Source organism: Copidosoma floridanum, unplaced genomic scaffold (assembly GCF_036245765.1).
Source record: "Copidosoma floridanum isolate Cflo_tuat_1 unplaced genomic scaffold, Cflo_Japanese_pri ptg000013l, whole genome shotgun sequence".
Lineage (NCBI taxonomy): Eukaryota > Metazoa > Arthropoda > Insecta > Hymenoptera > Encyrtidae > Copidosoma > Copidosoma floridanum.
The window spans coordinates 23,347,659-23,368,758 of NW_028321890.1; the positions used below are offsets into that span (position 1 = coordinate 23,347,659).

Sequence of the window (21,100 nt, forward strand, 5' to 3'; positions counted from 1 at the left end):
TATTAATGTTAACAAAGAGTTAACTTCTAACGTACTTAAAAATTAATATTAGTTGAACCAATAACCCACACGCAAATACAAAATGTTTTCTCATACATCAAATGAATTTTCTCAAGCAATTAGACATCGCATGTAATTGATTAATTTATAGTATATTCAATTTACTTAGCAATGATTTCACAATGGAATATTTAGAAAAAATAAAAGTAAAATTAAATTAGGTACGAAGAGATTAGCGTCGTACAGTTGTATCGATTTATATTTTTCATTATAAATCGTGTAGCGATTTTTCTAATTTCTTTTCTTTTATCGTTGATAATAATTATGGCAAGACAATCAAAGGAGATATTAATATTCTCCAAATAGAGGCAACGAGCGCATAATCACAATTTGATCAATTTATCGGGCACGCGTGGTTTTTACTACACAATTAAGATTCCAAAATATGTGTAGATATTATATTAGTCGATAATCGGAGCACAAATATCCATAACTTTTTCAAGATCGTCATTTACAGATATACAATATTTTTCGTAAATTAATGTATTATTGTTATATTATTATTTACAAAGAAAGTTATTTTTTACAATTTAATGAGTCTAAGCTTAAATAACTACAACTATGTTAAATATACTTTGAAACATTAAATGACTATATCATGCACTGCATGAATTAATTGTTAATTTCAGTTTATTTACTTATGCATGTATATTTAAGTCAGACACTTTATTTAAATATTGTTTAAAGCACATTAAAATATCTCGAGTAAACTTAATGTAATTTAAGTTAACACATATTTTGATTTTCAAAATGATCTATACAAAGGCCACTAAAATATACTGTCATATTATAAATTATAATTCATCACAATTTTTCTTTATAGGTACACTTCAGTTATAATTTTGCTGCGAAGTTAAAATAAATTGGTCTTGAAAATAGTTAGATTTGTGCTTCGATTTAAAAAATTTTTTTGTTAGATGTTCCAAAGCCCTTAATGAAACATAACAAATTTTATGGCTTTAATGTGACGCGAAAGAAGGTCGAAAATGCTCTGCACCAAGGAAAGATAATAAGAGAAAATGTTAAAACTGGAAAATCATTCAGAGCCAACAATGAAAATGTTGTTCAATACTTGGATTTATATTTCAACATTTCTCGTTAAAATCATATATTTTCTATAGGAGTCACGTCACATATCAATTTAATATCTTTATAACTGTTAATAGTTTTTATATGTACATATATAGTATATTCAGCATCACAGTATGATAACATTTTTATATCGTTTGACTTTTGCGTACTCGTCAATAATATACACTCAGATCGTGTTTTATTCTCGAAAATTTACACATTCTTTCATTCCAGATTCTCACTCAATATATTTTTAATTTTTATTTTGAAATATTATTTTGAACTGTATAAACTTTTTGTATTACGTATCATTCTACTTAATTTCCTCATCCCAAGCACTCATTCATTTTTAATCTAAAACTCGATAATATTCTGCAGTAACAATTCATCAAAAACATCGACGATATTGATTCTTATAATTTGGCTGCGGATATTTTTTTTTAAACGACAAGGTGCATTTAATGTACTTATTTTGTTTGATGTAACAAAAAACTGCACAAAATCATGTAAAAAATTATTAAAATTATAAATGTGGCAAGTTCTGTGAATGAATAATAAGTATGCGTGGATTATTTTTAAAGCAATCAGTCATAAGTATATAAATTTGATTTTAAAACTATTTTATAATAGATAGAGAAAATAACGTTACAAATGAAATCTCCAAGTTTTTATGCGTATAGGTATTTCACAATTAAAATCACTTGAAATTTAAAACAATTGAAGTGAACTGATAATGAAACTTTTTGGATAGTAAAAAATTTATCAAATGGCTTAGGGCATTTTAAAACTTTGTATTTTACAATTATTGTTAATTATTTATCAAAATGACGACAATAATTTGATTTCAAATTAAAATATTTTGAGTACAAAATTTATACTCAAAATTTACTATAGTAAGGGATAAATAAATAAATAACTACAAAAATAGGCAAGCATTTTATGCTTAACACTAATTCATCATTAAAAATCAGCATCTCCCAATTAAACCGCGGAATGTTGTGGTTCACTAATTAGATTTAAAAAGCATTTATCTCATCTAAACGATATTTCTCAATACATGTAACTATTTAAAATACTAAGTGCAATTTTCACAATTGCTAATGATAGTGCAAAAAAAATATACATATATATCCAGAGGAAAAACTTCTTAATAAATTAGCAAAAGTGCAACAAGACAATAGGCGCAGATTTATGTAATATAATCATAAAAATATATTTGTTTGCGTGAAACGCAAAATTAATGTGTGTACATGTCAGTCTCAATCAAGTCCATGCATGCTGAATGAAGATCCAAGTAAAATATTTACCGAAAAAATCATCCAAATATACAATGAAAGATTTAATATTTTCAATCTTTGTATCAAACATAATTGGAGACCCTTTCATTTATAATTTTGCACTTCCAATCACTTAAATCTTTGCTCAACAAGTATTTTGGAAGCAATACATTAAATTATATAAATTAAATTAAAAAAAATAATAATAATAATAAGCACGAATGCCCGCAGTGGTTGACTACAATATAAGGTACATTTATTTTTGTACTCTTCTACGAATTTTTTGTTGCTCAGCAAATAGATTCGAACATTTATTCTATACGAATAACATCTTAACGAAATCGCTACAACAGTTCTCGCCACGTTATTGTTTTTTTACTGTAAAAATCCAATACCATGTTCAAAGACCGTCCTTTAAAAAAAATCTTGTTCAATTTTCTTCCAGAAATTGAAAATGTACACAATTAAAAGAAGTTTAAATTTGAAAAAAATGTATGTATAAAAAATCAAACTCTGTAAACTTTTACCGTAATGTAAGCTATTGCAGTATTATTAAGTAATTTATTTTTTAAAGGCAAGTCTTTTACGTATTGTTACAACCCATGCACGATGCTTTACCGACGCATCGCCCACGAGACAATGTAGCCGCAGAGCCTGATAGACTCTTTGGCTTTGGCATCAGCTATTCTCTTCTCGTTCTCTTGGGCCTGTGCCCAGCACTAGTGACGAAATCTTCGTTACCACTTTTGTGCTTCTTTCCTACCTGTACTTGACTCTGCGCCGTCAGCTGTAGCGACACCGCATGCGTGTTCAGCTTTTCTGCCAAGAGCAAGTCCTTTAAGCCCTTCATCTTCTGGCTGTATAGTGTGATTCTTGGACTCTCGTTCTCGTCTATGTCCAGCTCGAGGTCCATTTCGCTGAGACCATCGTCTATACTGTCATGTGAGGTTGAAGGTGTCGAGATGCCACAAACAGATGAAGTAGAAGTCATCAGTGGTAGGTCAAACATTGTGTCTACCGGGGCAACAAATGGCTCGCCATCACCTTGCAGTAGGTAATCTCTGTTTAGGATTTTTTCACCACAGGCCGCAGCTAGTGCTTGGATGCTTGGATGCATAGGCTCTGTGTTGCCAGGTACTTTGGATTCGAGACTTTTGATGAGGTCGCTTGTCGTGCTATACCTCTCCTGTTGATGAATTTAAATTATTAATTGAATTTCGTTGATTTGGTGATGAGAAATTTCACTTAGTTCTTACTAACCTTGGTTTTGCATTCATTATTGTTGTTGTTATTATTGTTGTTTAATGATTCATCGGAGGTTCCTTCAGACAACTTGTCCTCCTCGTAACAGTCTATTACCACTTGAGCTCGAATACTTGCATCAAATTTCGAAATAGTGTTGACAAGAGGCCTTGCCCAACCAATGTGCAAAACTGGCGTGTTTGCTCCTTCCTCCCATTGACAGATTCCGTCATAAAATCGCAAGAGGTAACCAAAACAACGTGGCTGTCTTAGTAGATGTTCATCTGCTCTCACTGTGTGTGGTATTAACTCGTTGGCAATTTCAAGAAGTTCTTTATAAATCTCGCCGTCGTCTCGAGAAAAGTTGTATCTGTATGAATAATTAAAGATTTTTAATTTTTTTTTCTTTCATCTTGAGCTATCTACCATTGATTGGAATGAAAATAATTGCATACTTTCTGAGAGCATCAGCTGCATCAGCCCATGAAGCAAGAGCATTCACATGTAAACCATGTCTGTAGAGATATCCTCCCAAATATGTGTAAGGATAAACATGTGAATTGTCGTAATACTTTCTTGCTGACTGAACGGCTTCCTACAGTCGTAATCAAAGTTAAGGCATATTCTAACACCAAATGTTTGTTAGGTAAATTGAAAAAAAAAAAAAATTTTATACCTGGAAAAGATGAATTGCTGGACACCTTCCTGGAGTAGGTGCAGCTTCTTCCAGTTCTCCAAGATTTCCAAGACCCATAGGATATTTTGTTAAATGACCCAAATCGTATAGAAGCCACAACAATTCTTGCTGTAATAAAGCAACTTCCACAGCATCCGATGTAGCACTGAAACTAGGGTTTATAGCAGAGACTATTGTTGCCACTTCCATAGCCCTGTCACACACAACTGCATGTCCATTCACGTAAACCCACGATTTTGATGCCACACCAGAATCAACGGGCTGTCCCCGTTTGTCTTCATTTCCCTTCCCTATAATACATACAAATTGTCGATTACTCAAATCATTGATAAAACGAACATGAAAATTATTTTTAAAAACTATTCACCATGCCAGGTCACTTCTACAGTTTCATCACCGTTTTCACCAAAAACAACCCAAGCATGATCCTCCGACAATGCCAGATGCACATCATTGAAGCCCAGAATCTGACATCCAGCAACAACAGCAAAAGCTACACCAAAACAGTCCAGCTTGTTGCATGTCAAATAACAATACAGACTCTGCAGATGTGCTCTATCCTTGTAATAACTTCTCGACAGAGAGTTCCAAATGACATCAGACACTCTTTTCACCAATTCTCTTGTCGCGTATTTAGTGTTGTAAACTTTGAGGTCCACAGAATTCTTTATAACCGAACTGAACTTTGAGTACATCGTTTCGATCATACCGAGCTCCACAGGTGGGAGTTTTGGCTCGTCATAGGCAGCTGCTTCCTCGGTGACAAAGTTTCGGTTGCATGTCAGGGTGTTCTCTACAGCCCCAACGAGAATGGAGAGCAGAGCCAGATCTGGCTCAGCACAGGTCTCCAACTGGTTTTGAAAAATCTGCACGACAGAGGATATGTTGGTGATGGGAAAGACCCCCTTGTCCTCTTCTAGTAGACTAACCATGATGCTGTGTCAGATGGGACTGGGCAGAGGCTAATTTGCATTCCTCATGAAACTAAAAATAAACAAAACAAACATGCATTAACACAACATGTATTGGACTTTGATTAACATTTAAAATTGATTCACATATTGTCACTCATCGAAACAACTTTGGCCATCAACAATATGACTTCAAAATTCGATTGGCGACCAAGAGAAATCGGTATTACGCACGCAACCAATGCAAAAAAAAAAAAATCGTCAACATAGGAAAAAAAACACGAATGACCCCCATGTAATACACAAGAGCGCAACTTTCGCTTAAGTCCGCAAAAGAGACAGGCCATACTACATATAGGTATATGTACCTTTTGAAAGTACATATAATAATAAACACACTGCCGTCTCTGCAAAAATTTCACTCGAAACTTCTCTCTCTTCTTTCTCCGCGCAATCAAAAACTCGCACTGAAATCTCAAGCACAAATAAAATAAAAAGTCGTCGCACGCGCAATAAAAGGGCCCCATAAGGGCCGCGGCAAGTACAAGGGCACCGAGTATTTTTCGTCTGCTGCGGTGAATTCGTTCTGCTGTATATAGCCGCTTTGCGAATCAAAACATTCTATTAATCGTCAGTTATTAGGTTAGATACAGTATACCGTCCACCACATACGTACAATTGGTTAATAATCGTGTTTTTCGACGTGTTCTTTTATTATAGAGTCGCAGTTGCGTCTTGTGCGTGCGATCACGAGTGAAGTACATAATAGGAAGTAAGACACCGGCTGCTCGTCATTTTCCTTGATGATGTACTAATATATGACTATTTTTGTTTAAAACAGATGCACATATGTGCAGCATCTTCATCGATACATATATCACATTCAAGTATACACGCATTTGGGTGTATTACAAAGTAAATCTGCAATTATATGTATATACAACAAGCTATACTTATCGACCTAGTTGTAAGGTTTGTTCATTTATCCACCTTGGAGCGCTCCGTATCGGTATACTCACCGCTTATAACTGATGTTTGTAAACAATGAGCAGCTATAGTGAGTATACCTATATAGTATAAAGATATCTCGGAGGCTTTCGAGTGCTCCGACAAAGAACTCGTGTTCATTAAGTTCATTTATGGATCGCTCGGAGGCCTCGGAGCGCTCCAAGGTGGATAATTGAACAAACCTATTATCACGACGTCTTCGGCGAAGCTCTCGACACATATATCACTCTTCGATTGACAGCTCAGCTCTGGCCTGTCATAATTATTAGGTCTTTGATCCCTTCTTAGTTTTCACCTGAATAAGTATATGTATTTTACGGTCAAAGGTATTCATATCATCTGAGATAGGTGTATTATTGGTGCAATATGGAAAATAGGATAGGAGAGAAGTAATATTATGCGTATGTTTTCCTCCTGGGCGGGCTCTCTCTCTCCGCGCGCGCACGCGTATTTTATCCGCACGTAACGACGTTCCGCACTGTTCTGCGCGAGAGCGGCGAGAGATGGAGAGATGTGTTTTCTCGATACATAAACGCGCTCTCTGCTCTGCAGCTCAGTCTGCTTGTCTGCTCCCGCTCTCTTTTTTTACGGAAGCCCGGTCTGCCCGGTCACGCACGACATCTGCATAAAAACGCATACTTGCGCACGCACAAGCACAAGTACGAGTGCAAAAAGTTACGTAGGTCGTGGTAACGCCACATGGTAAAAGATAAATTGTACATTTGCCGCAAATAGCACAGAAAATTTTATCTTTTTATTTTCTATCCACAAAATGAGTTGCGGCTGGTTTATAATCAATTACATGGCTCTGCTGTAAATTTTAATAATTATTTCGATCAGCGCCATCTAGCGGTATTTTTTTTTCGCCAAAAGTGGCCTCTAAAATTCTGAAACCGAGCATAAGCGCTTGGAGCCATTTAACCAGTTATAAACCAGCCGCAACTTATCTCGTAGTTATAAAATGAAAAAATAACGATATATGTGTTTTTGGCGGCAGGTTAACAATTTATCTTATACTCGAAAATTCATCTTCAAAAGTATAAGTACATAGAAGGTCAATTTTTGGTAGAAAATAGATTGTTAACTTGCCGCCAAAAACACATGTATTGTTATTTTTTCATTTTATAGCTACACAATGAGTTGCGGCTGGTTTATAATTAGCTAAATGGCTCTTAGCGCTAATGCTCGGTTTCAGAATTTTAGAGGCCACTTTTGGCGAAAAAAAAATACCGCTAGATGGCGCTGATCGAAATAATTATTACTATAACTTATAGTAGAGCCATTTAGTCAATTATAAACCAGCCGCAACTAATGTAATAGATAGAAAATGAAAAGTTAACGTGATAAGTGCTGTTTGCGGCAAGTTTACAATCTAATTTTTACCTGCGAATCTCCCTCCAAAACCATAAATGTTCTACTTATCTTATTCGGCTTATAAAATCGACTACTTAGTAGTGATCACTACAAGTACTACTATTTTACTATACTACTATTAATGAATTTTGTTTATCCAAGGGTGTCTTATGTAGGGGGGGAGGGCAAGGATCAAGATGACAATTGAGTTGCACACACGTTTAATTGACACATTGACAAGAGATATCTTACGATGTATTTAACCTGTTGTTATTATCTATAAGTAACGTGTTTGAATAAAGCAAATATAATATTAGTATGATAATGGTTTTGCGTAGCTCTGTGAAAAATAATGTTGATGGGTATATCCCTGCATGCCATAGCAAACGTTTACTTCAAACTAAACATACTTATTTAAACACTATACTGTTGTGATGATAATTAGGAAATGAAAAATATCACGAGGTACCACACGAATTAATGTACTTTAAAAGAATGCAATGAAATTATTTTTTAAAAAATTCAAGAATGTTTTTTTTTTCGGAAAAGTTCATTATTTTAAGTAGTATATCTTAGGGAAGTTACTAAGTTTTGTTACCAAAAAAAAAACTGCAAGAAACTTATACAAGCTTTGGATCATCATCCATCAATATGTTTTCTTTGATTTTTTTCTAGAATATGAGAAATCGTGCGTGTTATCATCGGGTATATTTAACTTCAGTGAGTTGAACTTTTTTCCTTGTATTAATTCATGCTAATATACCAACGATTACATGGCTCTATTGTAATTATTACAATTGACAGTAGAGCCATGTAATCGATTATAAACAAGCCGCAACTAATTGTATAAGTATTAAATAAAAAATTAACATTGTCTGTGCTGTTTGCGTTAAGTTTACAATTTATCTTTCACCTAAATCTACTTCCAAAAGTATAAATATATAGGTCAATTTTTGGGTAAAAGATATATTGTAAACTTGCCGCAAACAGCATTAATCATGTCAACTTTTTATTTTTCATCTATTACATTAGTTGCGGCTGGTTTATAAGTAATGATATGGCTCCATTTACTTTAAGTAGTAATAATTATTTTGATCAGCGCCATCTAGCGGTATTTTTTTTTGGCCAAAAGTGGCCTCTAAAATTCTGAAACCGAGCATAAGCGTTTGGAGCCATTTAGTCAGTTATAAACTAGCCGCAACTTATTTTATAGCTATAAAATGAAAAAATAACGATATATGTGTTTTTGGCGGCAGGTTAACAATATATTTTCTACCAAAAATCGACCTCCTATGTATTTATACTTTTGAAGATAAATTTTCGAGTAAAAGATAGATTGTTAACTTGCCGCCAAAAACACATATACCGTTATTTTATCATTTTATAGCTACAAGATGAGTTGCGGCTGGTTTATAATTGACTAAGTGGCTCTAAGCGCTAATGCTGTGGGTCAAAAGTTTAGGGCCACTTTTTAGTTCAGAAATCCGGAACGCTAGATGGCGCTGATCCAAATAATTATTACAATTTACAGTAGAGCCATGTAATTGATTATAAACCAGCCGCAACTCATTTTGTGGATAGAAAATAAAAATTTGGCATTTTCTGTACTGTTTGCGGCAAGTTTATAATATATCTCTTATCCGAAAATCTACCTCCAAAAGTGTAGATATTCTACTTATATGATTTAATAAAATCGACCATATGGCACTACTTAGTAGTGATTATACTATAATTAGTACACATAACCTCACGTATATCTTACACCGTGCTATCTTTACCCATAGAGATAATAATGATAAAATCAGAGGCTGTAATCTGCAAATGCTGCCAGCAGTTAAGTTATTAAGTATGTATAGGTCGTGGTAACGCCGCATGGTCGGGCGCTAGCGTCAACCTGTACCTATATGGGTATACTAACTGTCCGATTACTGTCGTGACATGTCGGTGGGTTCCGCATGTCAACAAACTCCGAAATATCGGGTGGTATGGGAGTGAAAACAGCAAAAGATATCGAAGTTTGTTATCCATCGGAGTGCGCGGGCAATTTTTTTACCCGCGCGCGCACTAAGCTCTTCAAGAAGCTCTTCCTCTCCTAACCATACCATCCGCAGCTGCTCATCTGATCTATAAAGTAGTACCGGTATCATTACATTCACCAAGTTATACATATATTGTCATAGGTATACGTATGCTTTTCCTTCATTATCGTGGTATAAGAGTGCTGTCTGTCAAACACACACTCCAAGTATAGTAGCAGTATTTTATTTGACCTCGTATTTGACGCTGCTGTAATAGGCAACATATAACTTATTAATTGTATTATAATTTTATTGCTTTTTCATTTATATGTGTTAGGTTGTTGCAAGATGCCCATGGATCAACACGAGATCATCCTGTCAAGATCATCAAATACTCTACCACAAGCTGTCAGTACCAATGATCATCTTGATGAAACACTATACATTTCCTGATTGTAATGAAAACATAAGATTTGGATACTGATTTTGAATACAACATATTTAGTAGTACGTATTAAAAAAATGTGAAAATTTCCATAAAAATTTATTATTACTAAGCGTAAAACATAAACAAACAACAAATAATCATTATTAATTACTAATTTTACAGGGTATATATACCAAAACTTTTTAACTTCAAAGGAAGTAAGACGTCAATATCAAAGTTGATGGGGAAATTCTTTTTCGGTCAATGATCAGGACAAATGATATTACTCGACGAAGCGGTACCTATTATTTCTGATCAGTGCCCGTACAAGTATTACTTTTCATTGTCCTCTGCTCTAATAATTTTGCGTACCAGTAACAGTTGTTAGGTACTTTGCGCGTCAAAGGGAGCACAGAGGCGTGTAAGAAATCGACGCTTGAGGTGTAGGTACGAAATTGTATTAATTCAACGCGAGCGTGTGCCCTCGAAAATATATGCGCGCTTCTGCCCTGTACCTGCAGTACCTATACACCGCAGGATTCGCAATTTCGCAATGAGGCGCAAGTTCTTGTGCATCAGGTCTCTCTCTCTCGCGCGGGCATACACACACACACGCACGCCGCACACCGATGCATATTACTCGACTTGACTCTCGAATGCGGGTAAAATTAACCGGCTCCGCAGAATGAAGAAGAAGGAGACGAAGAAGTGTAAGGGAACCAGGTGCTCGTTTGCCGCCTGTTTACTGAAACGGTCATCTTTCTCTCGCTCTCTCAACTTGCTTGCTTGCTTCTTATATGTGTGCTTGCTACCGCGTGTTTTTTACCACTCTTATGGGAACATACTTACGTGTATAGCTCGTATGTACATCTGTCTCTATCTCCTTGTTGCGGGAATACGGGTTTTTCCATGCCGGGCTCTCTTTATCCCTCGCACTCGCTCTCTCTCTCTCTCGTGCCATACCTGGACCTTGATTTTTTAATTGGGAGGAATTCAAGGCGCTCTTTTCTTATACCTCTGTACCTACTCTCTCGCGGCTCTCTCTTTTGTACGTTTATAACGCGCTCAATTTTGAACTCCGTGTTCAGATCTGTACGTGTATAAAGTGTATACGCTTAGGCTGGAACGTATAGTTTTTGGAGCCATGTGACTATGGACCATGTGGTGTCGAAACCTGACGAAACAGCGCGCAATAGATGTATACTTTTACGGTGGCACGACGCGCCCCGGGAACATAAAATTCATTTGCTTTTTTATGAATGAAACCTCGCCCGAAACAAATCGACACTCGCGAGATCGGTAACTGCGAGTCTGTCTCGTTAATTGTTTAACAGTGCGACTTGTCACTATTGCGCTCCGAAACGCAAATTTCGGAGCAAAGGCAGCACTCGATCTCTTTCGATGGTATACACGAGTACAAATTTTTTGTTGTTGCAATTTTTCCAAAATTAATTAATCAATTGCGATTGTCAGTATTATCGATCGGCAAATTTATTCGTGACACTAGCTTTGACAAATGCTTGAAGAAAATACAAAGTCAATTGTTTGTTACAATTGTAAAAAGAACTTACGGAAGCGGCAATCAATTTTCCAACTCCAGTGCTCCACGTTTGGCTCGCTGACAGACAGCAACAACAAGAATAGCAAAAAAGTCAACGCACAGAGTATCGATGAAAAATAATGAAAAACCAATAACAGCACATCCCGATTATTTTATCCAGCAATAAGTATAGGTGTATAGGTACTCGATGATAATAAAACGGAGCCGTGGAGGCGCGAGAGATGCAAAGACGCAGTTGGCCGACATACGATTGGGAGCCGAGTAAACGCGCAAACGAGACAAAAGGTGTCCCATCACGAGGAGGAGCGCGTGTAGGTATATATGTTATGTACGCGGCGGTTTTCTCTCTCTCTCTCCGTTTCTCTCTCATTCGCGCGCCCATGTATATGTGTACAAATAAACCGCGCGTGGTGTGTGTATGTGTGTGTGTGTGCATTCGGAGCACCAGCTCTCGGCCTCGTTATGATCGTCGTCGCTTTTCACGGGCGACGCGCGCAGATTTTTCGCCGCCGTGCAATACCAATATAAGTACCATACGTGCGTTGCAAGAAGGAAGAGCTAGCACACTATATGATAACAATAATGACAATAGTATCAAGGAGAAGAAGCTGAAAGGGTTGATGGGGAGGGAGGTCGTATCATCGCACACGTACAGATCGAGCCTTGATCGAGATCGGCTACAACCGCATCATCACCCAACGTTATGGGTGCATCAGCCGCGCGTACCTACATGTACATTGTAAACTTTGTCCTGCTCTCCTCTGGTCGGTTGCTCCTGCCTCTTTTTTTTTTTTAATTTCATTTCCCAACGGGCGCGCGTATCCTGCGCGGCCCCTCCGACCGGGTTGCTGCAGCGTGATACTTCCTTCTCTCCCTTTCTCAGTTCCCGGACGGGCGGCTTCGCTCTTTCCCTCCTTCTCTCATTTGGCCTCGACAATTCTAGAATCCGCGCGTCGATTGTGTGCGCCTCTCCGCACCATACAATATACCTTTATTGTATCCCCCACGTATTATTGGTACTGCATGTATATCGACGTGTTGTAGGTACTCGCACGTTCATCAATAGCACATAAATATTATATGTACAATGCGCACATTGGGACGACCTATACGACTATATAGTCCTGATGTATATTATGCGATTATGCGGCCCCTTTTGTGTATAATATATACATATATGATACGCTTGCGCTCTCGTTAACGCTCGTTATCGAGCATTCCGCCCTTCGTTATTTTCCATCCCCCTCCCCCGCCCCCGTTTGTTGTACAGAGGGTGTCGTGCTTTAGATGGAATCGTGGCAATGATATACGGTGTACATATACAAAAGGATGTTATATATGTATATAGACACGAGGGTGTAGGCGACTCGTACACACAGTAAATCCCTCCTTGTCTCTGCGAGTTTGTTTGCATTTGACGAGCTGCTGCTGCAGAGGAGAGCCGCGGGATTATTGATTTGCACACTGGCGTAGGTGTGTGTAAAATGTACATATATATGTACGAGTCCTCGTGGAGGAGGGAAAGAGATAGGTAGGGCCGCGACTTTCCGCCTCCTTCGCGAGTGGTGCGGGGAAAAAAAGGAGGAAGCCATGGGGGGGAAGTGTTGCCGTTTTATCGGGGGAAGGGATGGAGTGGGAATTGGCTATATCTCGGTTTTCCAGGGGGTGATGCGTGTGTATGGCCGTGCCTTGCGTAATTGGGGAAAAACACCCGCAATGGGGATATATACTTATGTACGTGTAACGTAAGGGAGTGCCGTCGAGGCTCCCCCGGGGCGTTTCGAGTGTATACGCGTAAGCGGAGGCTTTGTTTTAAGTATTATCCGGATGATGGGTATATTTGTATGCACGGGCTCGTGTGTGACGCCGTGTATATACCGGGGGACCTTTTGTTTGCGGGTATGGTGTAGACTATCCATATGTATACGCGCTCCGGGAATCACGCTTTAACTGGTGACGTTTGGGCTTATTGTTTTAATTCTATTTCGCCGGGAGGGAGTGTCTTTTATCGGGATTTAAAAACTTTCCACTCGTTCTCACCCAGTTGACACCTATACTTATATTGAACTGATCGAGCTTTCGGGGAGTGTGCCAGGGAATTTCGTTTATCTCATTGTTTGCATCGTTACTGTTTATTGGTTGTCAGGGGTGGACACGGTTTATTTTTTAGATCTTGAAAGAAAAGTATTGTCCAATGCACTTTTTTTTTTTTTTTTTTTTTTTTTTCATTACGATTTATAATACAACAATCGACAACAGTTTTCTTTATAGAAAAATATTGCAATTTAGTTTTGTAGAGAGCAAAGCTTACTTTGACGTAATTAAAAAATTGTTTTTTTCATTCATTTCTATTATGTGAACAAATTAATGTGGCAAAGTACTCAAGTATGTAAACAAATCTCAATGATCACTCCTGAAATGGACACGAATCTCTTAAGCGAAAGCATATTGATTGACATTACTTGAGATTAAATTACGAACTACTCTCCTTTTTTGATTTAATAACTTAATATTTTTTCATCATTGATTAAGTACTTATTAGATTTTTTACATTTTATTACTCCTGTAGTACAACTAAACAATTTTTTTTTTCAATTACTTTACTTGCATCATAATAAGCATTTGATAACTTCTCATGTTTATTCATAAGACATGAAATGGTCAAAATATATAAAAATTAAAAACAATACTTCGAACGTACGACACTTGACAGTGTTTTCAAATATTCGAACGTTAAGCGCGCGTCTGCGCACGATTTCGGTATTCGATAATTCGATATCTCGATGCGATGCCATAACCTTATTTTTTTGTCGCAAGTCGAGCAAATGACAACAAATCCTAATTATTATAAAACAAATTAATAGGCTCAATTAAGTCAATTGAAGTGTCAAATTTATTGCAGGGCTTTCCAAGTGCTCTCTAACAATTGATCTTTTCACCGGTGTAGAAGAGAATCCGAGAAAAAATGAAGGTGAAAATCAACAGTAAGTATATTTGCATTTTGCTGGAAAATTTGCTTTTTATCAAATATTTAACATCAAGGTGTACCAATTTAGCATAATTTCGAAATAACTCAGTATAATGCTTGCTTGGCGATTTCTTAAAATGTACGTTTCAAGATTCCTTATGCGTTAAATTGGTTGTTATATTCGATTGTTATTGTTGACGTCATTGCGTATTGTCAAAACAATAAAAGTTTTAGTTATCATAACAATATATTACATCTTTCCTCTTAAATTATTGATATTTCATATAAACATTTTTCATTAGGTAATAACTTTTATGTACTTTAGCAGGATCACCGCAACATCAATTTAAAAACTAAATGTGACCCCATTAATTCTTAGTGGTTGTATAATCAAATTGGATATATGTTTTTTTTTCTGTAGTTTTTAATCCATAACAAGTAAGATAAACAAAGCAATGTCCTTGTCTTTGACTCTGTACTGTTTGATGTCCACAGGCTGGAGAGGCGTCGCCACCTGGCGTTGGATCGCAAACGACGATAACTGCGGCATTTGCCGCATGGCCTTCGACGCGAGCTGTCCGGACTGCAAAGTACCCGGGGACGACTGCCCCTTAGGTAATTGACCGCCGCACGCTCGTAACGCTCGTTCTTTCTCCCCTCGTCCTGTTTTATTATCACATTCTCCTCGTTCTGTTCCACGTAGGTATGTCTTTTATACCTTGTAGTTGTTTTTTCATTACAAAGACCAGTAGCTGCTCCTCAGATTTATCGCTAGCTCGCCGAGGATTGTCTTCCAAGGATTTACCAACGTATAGGTGTATTAACGAGCGATTAAATTCTAGACGATTGATTGATTTGCAAGGATTCTCATGTATACGCTTTAATACGCAGCTTTCAATTAGCGTTCTTCCATCAAAGTGAAAATTTCTCATAACAAAATGTAATGAAGTTTTACCATCCCTGGCTAATTAGACGCGCAGTAAATGGTTTTTCGTAACGTCCCGAATACTTGTTCTGTTCATTATCGCTACGTTGTGCAAGGATATACGAGATTTGTACCTGCAGAACAGATCGTCGACATCGCGTAATTCATTCGCGAGTTCGGCTGTAAATTAACGGTGCAACTAAGTAAGAAAGCTTTCTCGCACAATTAGTTTTTAAAAGATATTCCGTTTCCCGAAATTCTCTAAAAAAGCTTCCGTATCGAAAACGATAGCATTACCTAATTGAATGAAAGTAAAAGGATCCATTGATACACGCCGCACTATAGTAAATTAAATTTCTTCGCAAACCATATGCCTGTATCGAAGCTACTATAAATTTCTGATTTTTTTATTATACCGTACCTGTGAGAAACACTTAACGTAATCAATATCCATTGAAAGGATCTACTCACAAAATAGAGAGATTTCTCAGAACTGCGTCTCAAAAGCAGTAAGTTGATTGAATAAATGAAACTAATTCTTATCTGACCGACGAGGGACAAAATAAAAATCACTTTATCGGCCCAAAACTCACTCGCGACCGAGACTCTTTTATACTGTAAAAAGCGTGCCGGGCCCGTTGACGTATACAGACAATCGACAAACAACAACTAAGTAACAGCTCTTTTTTCTCATGCGTGAATCGTGACAAAGCGTATAACAACACACGCTCCGCATCCGTTAAAACGCAAATAGAGAGGGAAAAAAGGGCGAAAGAAACAAAAGGTGGACGAGCATGTATAAGAGCCGGCCGGGAGGGGTCGAGGGTCGAGGGGGTGAAACAAAAATTCGACGAAACAGACCGCTGCACGCAACAACATCTGCCGGTTTTCAAAGGGTCCGCTACGGTACCGGCGCGCATCTGCGCAGTGTACACGGTACCTCCCTTGTATCATATATAGTATAGCTGGCAGGGCGAGGAGCGAGGGTGGTGCTCCTACTGCTCCCTTTCACGTGGAGCTTACGTGTGTCGTATATGCACGCACAGGCCGGTGGGTACACATAGAGTGTACACAGGTAGGGTATCGGGTGCGCGTGGTTATTATCGATCGGCGCGCGGGGGATTGTTTTGGCCTCACCCTTCGCGCTACCCTACTGCTCTCCTCCCTCTCTTTCCCAACCACCCTCTACCTACTATATACTCTTTGTACCCGGTACCTCTTCGCGCGCGTGTGTGTCAGTTCCACGGCGTGCGAAAAGAGCTGCTGGCGCTCCAGCGTCGCGGAGTAAAGTATATAAAATTATTAATAAATAATTGCTTGAAAAAAGAAAACGAAGGGAGAGAGTATGCCATGAGGACGCGGTTTTTGTGATTTCCCGGTCCTTGTGCGCCGGTGGACCTGGTGATTGTGTGGCTCTACGATGTGCCCTCGGAGTGCATTGGTGTGGGCTGTGCGCTGCTCGATGGCCTCGCTAAATTCGCATTGACCACGTATGTTTTTTTTCTCTCTATCGATTGGTTTTAGCCAATTCAATGAATATGTACATCGATTCTCTCTCTGGGTGCCTATGTATGTAACCTTTCAAAGTTTCTATGTCATTTGAAGCGTTCGAGTTTGAGTTTCCTCGACATCTATACTTACAATGTTATCTCAAATAATCGTGTCGTTTATCGAACGGTACACATTTGCTGTCACCCAATAATTTCAAGGTCATTGTCGATCTCCCCAGCGTGGATTAAAGAAAAAGAAAAAAAAACATAACGATTATAACACGCAGCCGAGTGTTTTGTCTACACGATGGTATTGATGACCTAGTTTGTTGTAAGCATACCACGCGAGTAAGTGTTATATGCCTCGCGAAACAAAAAAATTAAACGTCATCGCTCGAGCAGCGAATTAAGGTCGGCGAAACAAGCCTATCATCGTCACGTAACAGCAACACAGACATCCCCTAAAAATTGTGAATTTGAAATAATTATTAAGTAGAAGAAGAAAACATGATGTTGATGATAAAATAAAACAACTGTTCAATGATCCCAACTCTGTCCACAGTCTGGGGCAAATGCTCGCACTGCTTCCACATCCACTGCATAATGAAGTGGCTGAACTCGCAGCAGACGAGTCTCCTGTGCCCGATGTGCCGCCAGGAGTGGAAGTTCAAGGGGTAGTCCAACGCCGGAAGTCACCAGTAGCAACAATTCTCACCTATTGCCCGTGCAACCACTCGAGAGCACAGCAACCCTCACCTCCACGATCGCCGCCCCCCAGGTGTCAGCACCTAACGCATGCTACCGCTCTTGCTTTAGAGGCCGGAGCTTTATTGGTAAGTCAAAGAATGCGCTTTTCTCTCCATCTTCTTTCCTTTCCACACGTATGTTACGTTGTGTTGGGCGCTTGGCGTGAAATTTGCCGTTTCTGGCAAAATACCAACGCGAATCATCGCTATTACCCTGACGTACACGAGTACACACTCTCTCGAGTTAAGGTCTCGCGTGGCTCGTTAATTATCGGCGCGGGAGGCTGGATAAGCGCGACCTTTTTATTTTACGAACTCGGAGAAAGCGAGAAAGTCCTTCTCTTTTTTTCTTTTTTTTTTTTTTTTTCTTCCTCAAGAGTACCTATATATGTATATAAACGATTTCCGCTCTTTCGAGGTGAAAAATTATGTTCTTGGCTGGCTGGCTTGTAAACTGCGCGCGTAATTAATGGGATCCCTTTTGAAAGCAAGGAAATTCGGTACATCTTGAGTGATTCAGTCAATATTTAACATTAATTAAAAATCGTGTCCCCCCTTTTTTAAAATTATTTTTATACGTGTAAATTGTGCAACAACCAAATGACTCTTACTTGGAGAAAGGAAAAAAAAAAAAAAAAAAAAAAAACACAAATTCGCGTTAAAGCCTCGTCGCGCTAATTAAAAACCACCCTCCTATGTAATCCCGTGGATCGAGTAAGTGGGTGGGGTTTTACGAGCGCACTCAAGACACACACGAGCCCCCCTTTATACCTATACGTACCCCGACGACGTGCGCGCTAAAAGTATAGCTAATTTCCCATTGGGAGTGTTAAAGTCGTCGAGATTTATTATACAACGAGGAGAATAAAGCAAACAATCGACGTGAAATTTTACAAGCGTAGTATCAAGTATATCTTACACCGCGCATTAGCGCAAACTTTAGCAATGTGCAGTTGCGCAACGAGGGAGAAAGAATTTTTAAAGCCTCGACGAGCCTGCACGCGTGAGTTTTTTCTTTTGATGGAGGAATCTCGAAAATAAAAAAATAAACAAAAAAAGAAACAGCTGGTTCGCTGTGTAATCGATCAAGTCAACCCCGAGGAATGCAAAAATAAAGCTCACGTGGCGAGAAACTTCATCCGAGAGGGTAACACGAGATGCAACCCACCGGATGTTTTCTTTTGCCTCCTCGAGGTGGTCATGCATGTATACGTGTACGTACATACGGATATGTATCACATACAGCGGCTCGCGGGGAACGAGATCGAGAAGCAGCGCAGGGGCGTGTATGGCTCGCGTGCCTCGCGCCTTTATTGTGCACTGCTGAGCAAGCAAGCAAGAAAGAGATAAAGAGACTGTAATACGACCCATTACGAGCCCGGTGTAACAGATAATTTGAATCGCATGTGCATGTGTATATGTATATGCCCTGTACACGTACGTAGACAGTACAGAGGCCACTTTCAAACTCGCCTCTTATTAATGGCCATTGGTCGGTATATATACGTTGTATGTAATCTTGGCGCATAAGAGCAACAACGAAAGTGCGCGATTGCGTAACGTATATGGCCGGTTACCCGTGCACGACCAACTCTTATTTTTTGTTTTTGTTTTGTTCCGTCTATTAGTGAATTTTCTTTTGTTCCTGTATCATATCCCTGAACTGAATTCGAGTGGCCATACATATATTTTAAATCCGTGGAAGCGCGTCGATCGACCGGCAAGTGTCGCGAGGCGGGAGTATTCAAACTCTCACGCGCACGCCGTACTTACCGAGACTTTCGTCTCGCGGCACTTGAGTTACGAGCAAACGTCCCTGATGGTGTTGAAAGCGCGGCTTCCCGGGAATCGCAATAAATCGCGTCCGATTCTCTGGTGGAGATAAATTCTGCTTGTCCTGCTTCTCGCGGGCTTCTCGTTTTGCGTATTCAAATGCATCGGCGTCGTGATCCGTGTTTCGGATAACGGGGGTGTTATCCATGTAAACGCGCGAACGCGGCGGCAGGGATTTGCGTTGGTTAACAAGTGGGGGAACAAAGTATCCGTCGACCCCAAAATACCCACAGGAGACGTGGAAATCATCATACTTGCTTTCAATTAGGTTACACGTCGGTGTGGTTTTTATTGACCAAGACGCACCAATGCGATGCAATAAAAATAATAAGTCTATTTGCCAGGTGCGCGCGAAATTTATGTATTCATAGAAATGTGACTGTGGCTTTGGTACAACGTGTTACAAACGCGAGTTGATACTTACAGTGGACCTAGAAATGACACAATCTGTACATGTGGCTCTGCGAGCAATAACCACATGCTTTCAAATTTATAACCATAAGCAACGAGAACTTTGTAGAACACGTTTGCTTCGATTACATTGTTGAGAACATGTATTATATTATACGCGTCAGCTTTTAGTGATTGCAACGAGAGAAGCTCGAGTACACCCTCAAGTTGGAAAATGGCACCTCGAACAACGACTCTTTGAATTACCTTCCCGACTATAATTTCCATGACACGTCCACGTTTTGGAGACAATGGGAAAGCTTTCCTCAAAAAAACTATAGCTGAGTGCATTGACGCGCGCAAACACCACGACGTCTCATCATCCCAAAGGTTTCTCAAAAACCAAGAGACCCGTCAAACCCGTCAGGACACTCCTGTGCCTCCAGAAAAACAAATCTCTCGCTTGCGTAACAAGCGCGCCACGTCTCGGGGCACAACAACACACGACGGCCCGGGCGGCCACAATTACCTCGTAATTAGCGACGCGCTTTGTCACTCTCGTCCCGCGTGCACAGTGTAAACAAATTACACACCATGCGATTCGTGCATATAGGCGCAAGATAATTATACGCAACACACAAGCGCGTTCACACAGGCACAGGAAAAGTGTATGATATATTGTTTGCTCGCGACAAAGGACCAAAACTCTCACGAGCGGCCGGTATAACAACTCTGATTCGGTTGTATTGTCAATGCCGCGGCATTAACGATCTGCGTGATCTTGCGTCGGTTTCGAGTGTACACTTACGTTATTGTATACACGCGACGCGCGCTGTTGTAATTCGGAACTCACACGAATCCGAAGCAAACTTTCGTTATGGCTCTTTAATTGACGCTGGGTTTTTTGTTCTAGCTACCGGGGGAGTAATGTGAGTCGCTCATTTCGAGTGGTATTTTTTAGAGGAAGACAAATACAGTTTGAAAAAAAAAAAAAAAAAAAAAATGTCGCCAAACGATCATCTTACCCGTTAAACTTTTCATCGGCACACCACGTAAACCCATACAAACCCGTGCACCCTCGCAATTTCCACATATCCCAATAGACACAAACACACACGCGTAC

At 39.1% G+C, this 21,100-nt stretch overlaps 2 protein-coding genes across 5 annotated transcripts; one reads left to right on the plus strand and one right to left on the minus strand.

Annotated features, from left to right (window-relative positions):
- Positions 1 to 893: 893 nt before the first annotated feature.
- Mnn1 (menin 1) lies at positions 894 to 11,863 on the minus strand. 3 transcript variants are annotated; one of them, XM_014356584.2, is made up of 6 exons: positions 11,636 to 11,863; positions 4,715 to 5,331; positions 4,327 to 4,637; positions 4,106 to 4,245; positions 3,669 to 4,020; positions 894 to 3,594 (listed from the first exon to the last, which is right to left on the minus strand). In XM_014356584.2, exons 2-6 carry the CDS (start codon positions 5,277 to 5,279, stop codon positions 3,091 to 3,093), a joined length of 1,872 nt encoding a protein of 623 aa, XP_014212070.2. In that variant the 5' UTR covers positions 5,280 to 5,331; positions 11,636 to 11,863; the 3' UTR covers positions 894 to 3,090. The 3 variants fall into 3 exon arrangements, with proteins under 3 accessions (XP_014212070.2, XP_089446824.1, XP_089446823.1); XM_089590698.1 differs by lacking the exon at positions 11,636 to 11,863 and adding an exon at positions 6,449 to 6,512; XM_089590697.1 differs by lacking the exon at positions 11,636 to 11,863 and adding an exon at positions 5,627 to 5,700.
- On the plus strand, positions 9,586 to 17,780 carry lmgA (anaphase promoting complex subunit lemming A). Of its 2 annotated transcripts, XM_089590710.1 has the most exons (5): positions 9,586 to 9,799; positions 9,975 to 10,144; positions 14,528 to 14,609; positions 15,089 to 15,208; positions 17,571 to 17,780. In XM_089590710.1, exons 3-5 carry the CDS (start codon positions 14,591 to 14,593, stop codon positions 17,684 to 17,686), a joined length of 255 nt encoding a protein of 84 aa, XP_089446836.1. In that variant the 5' UTR covers positions 9,586 to 9,799; positions 9,975 to 10,144; positions 14,528 to 14,590; the 3' UTR covers positions 17,687 to 17,780. The 2 variants fall into 2 exon arrangements, with proteins under 2 accessions (XP_089446836.1, XP_023246956.1); XM_023391188.2 differs by lacking the exons at positions 9,586 to 9,799; positions 9,975 to 10,144 and adding an exon at positions 10,472 to 10,511.
- Positions 17,781 to 21,100: the final 3,320 nt, after the last annotated feature.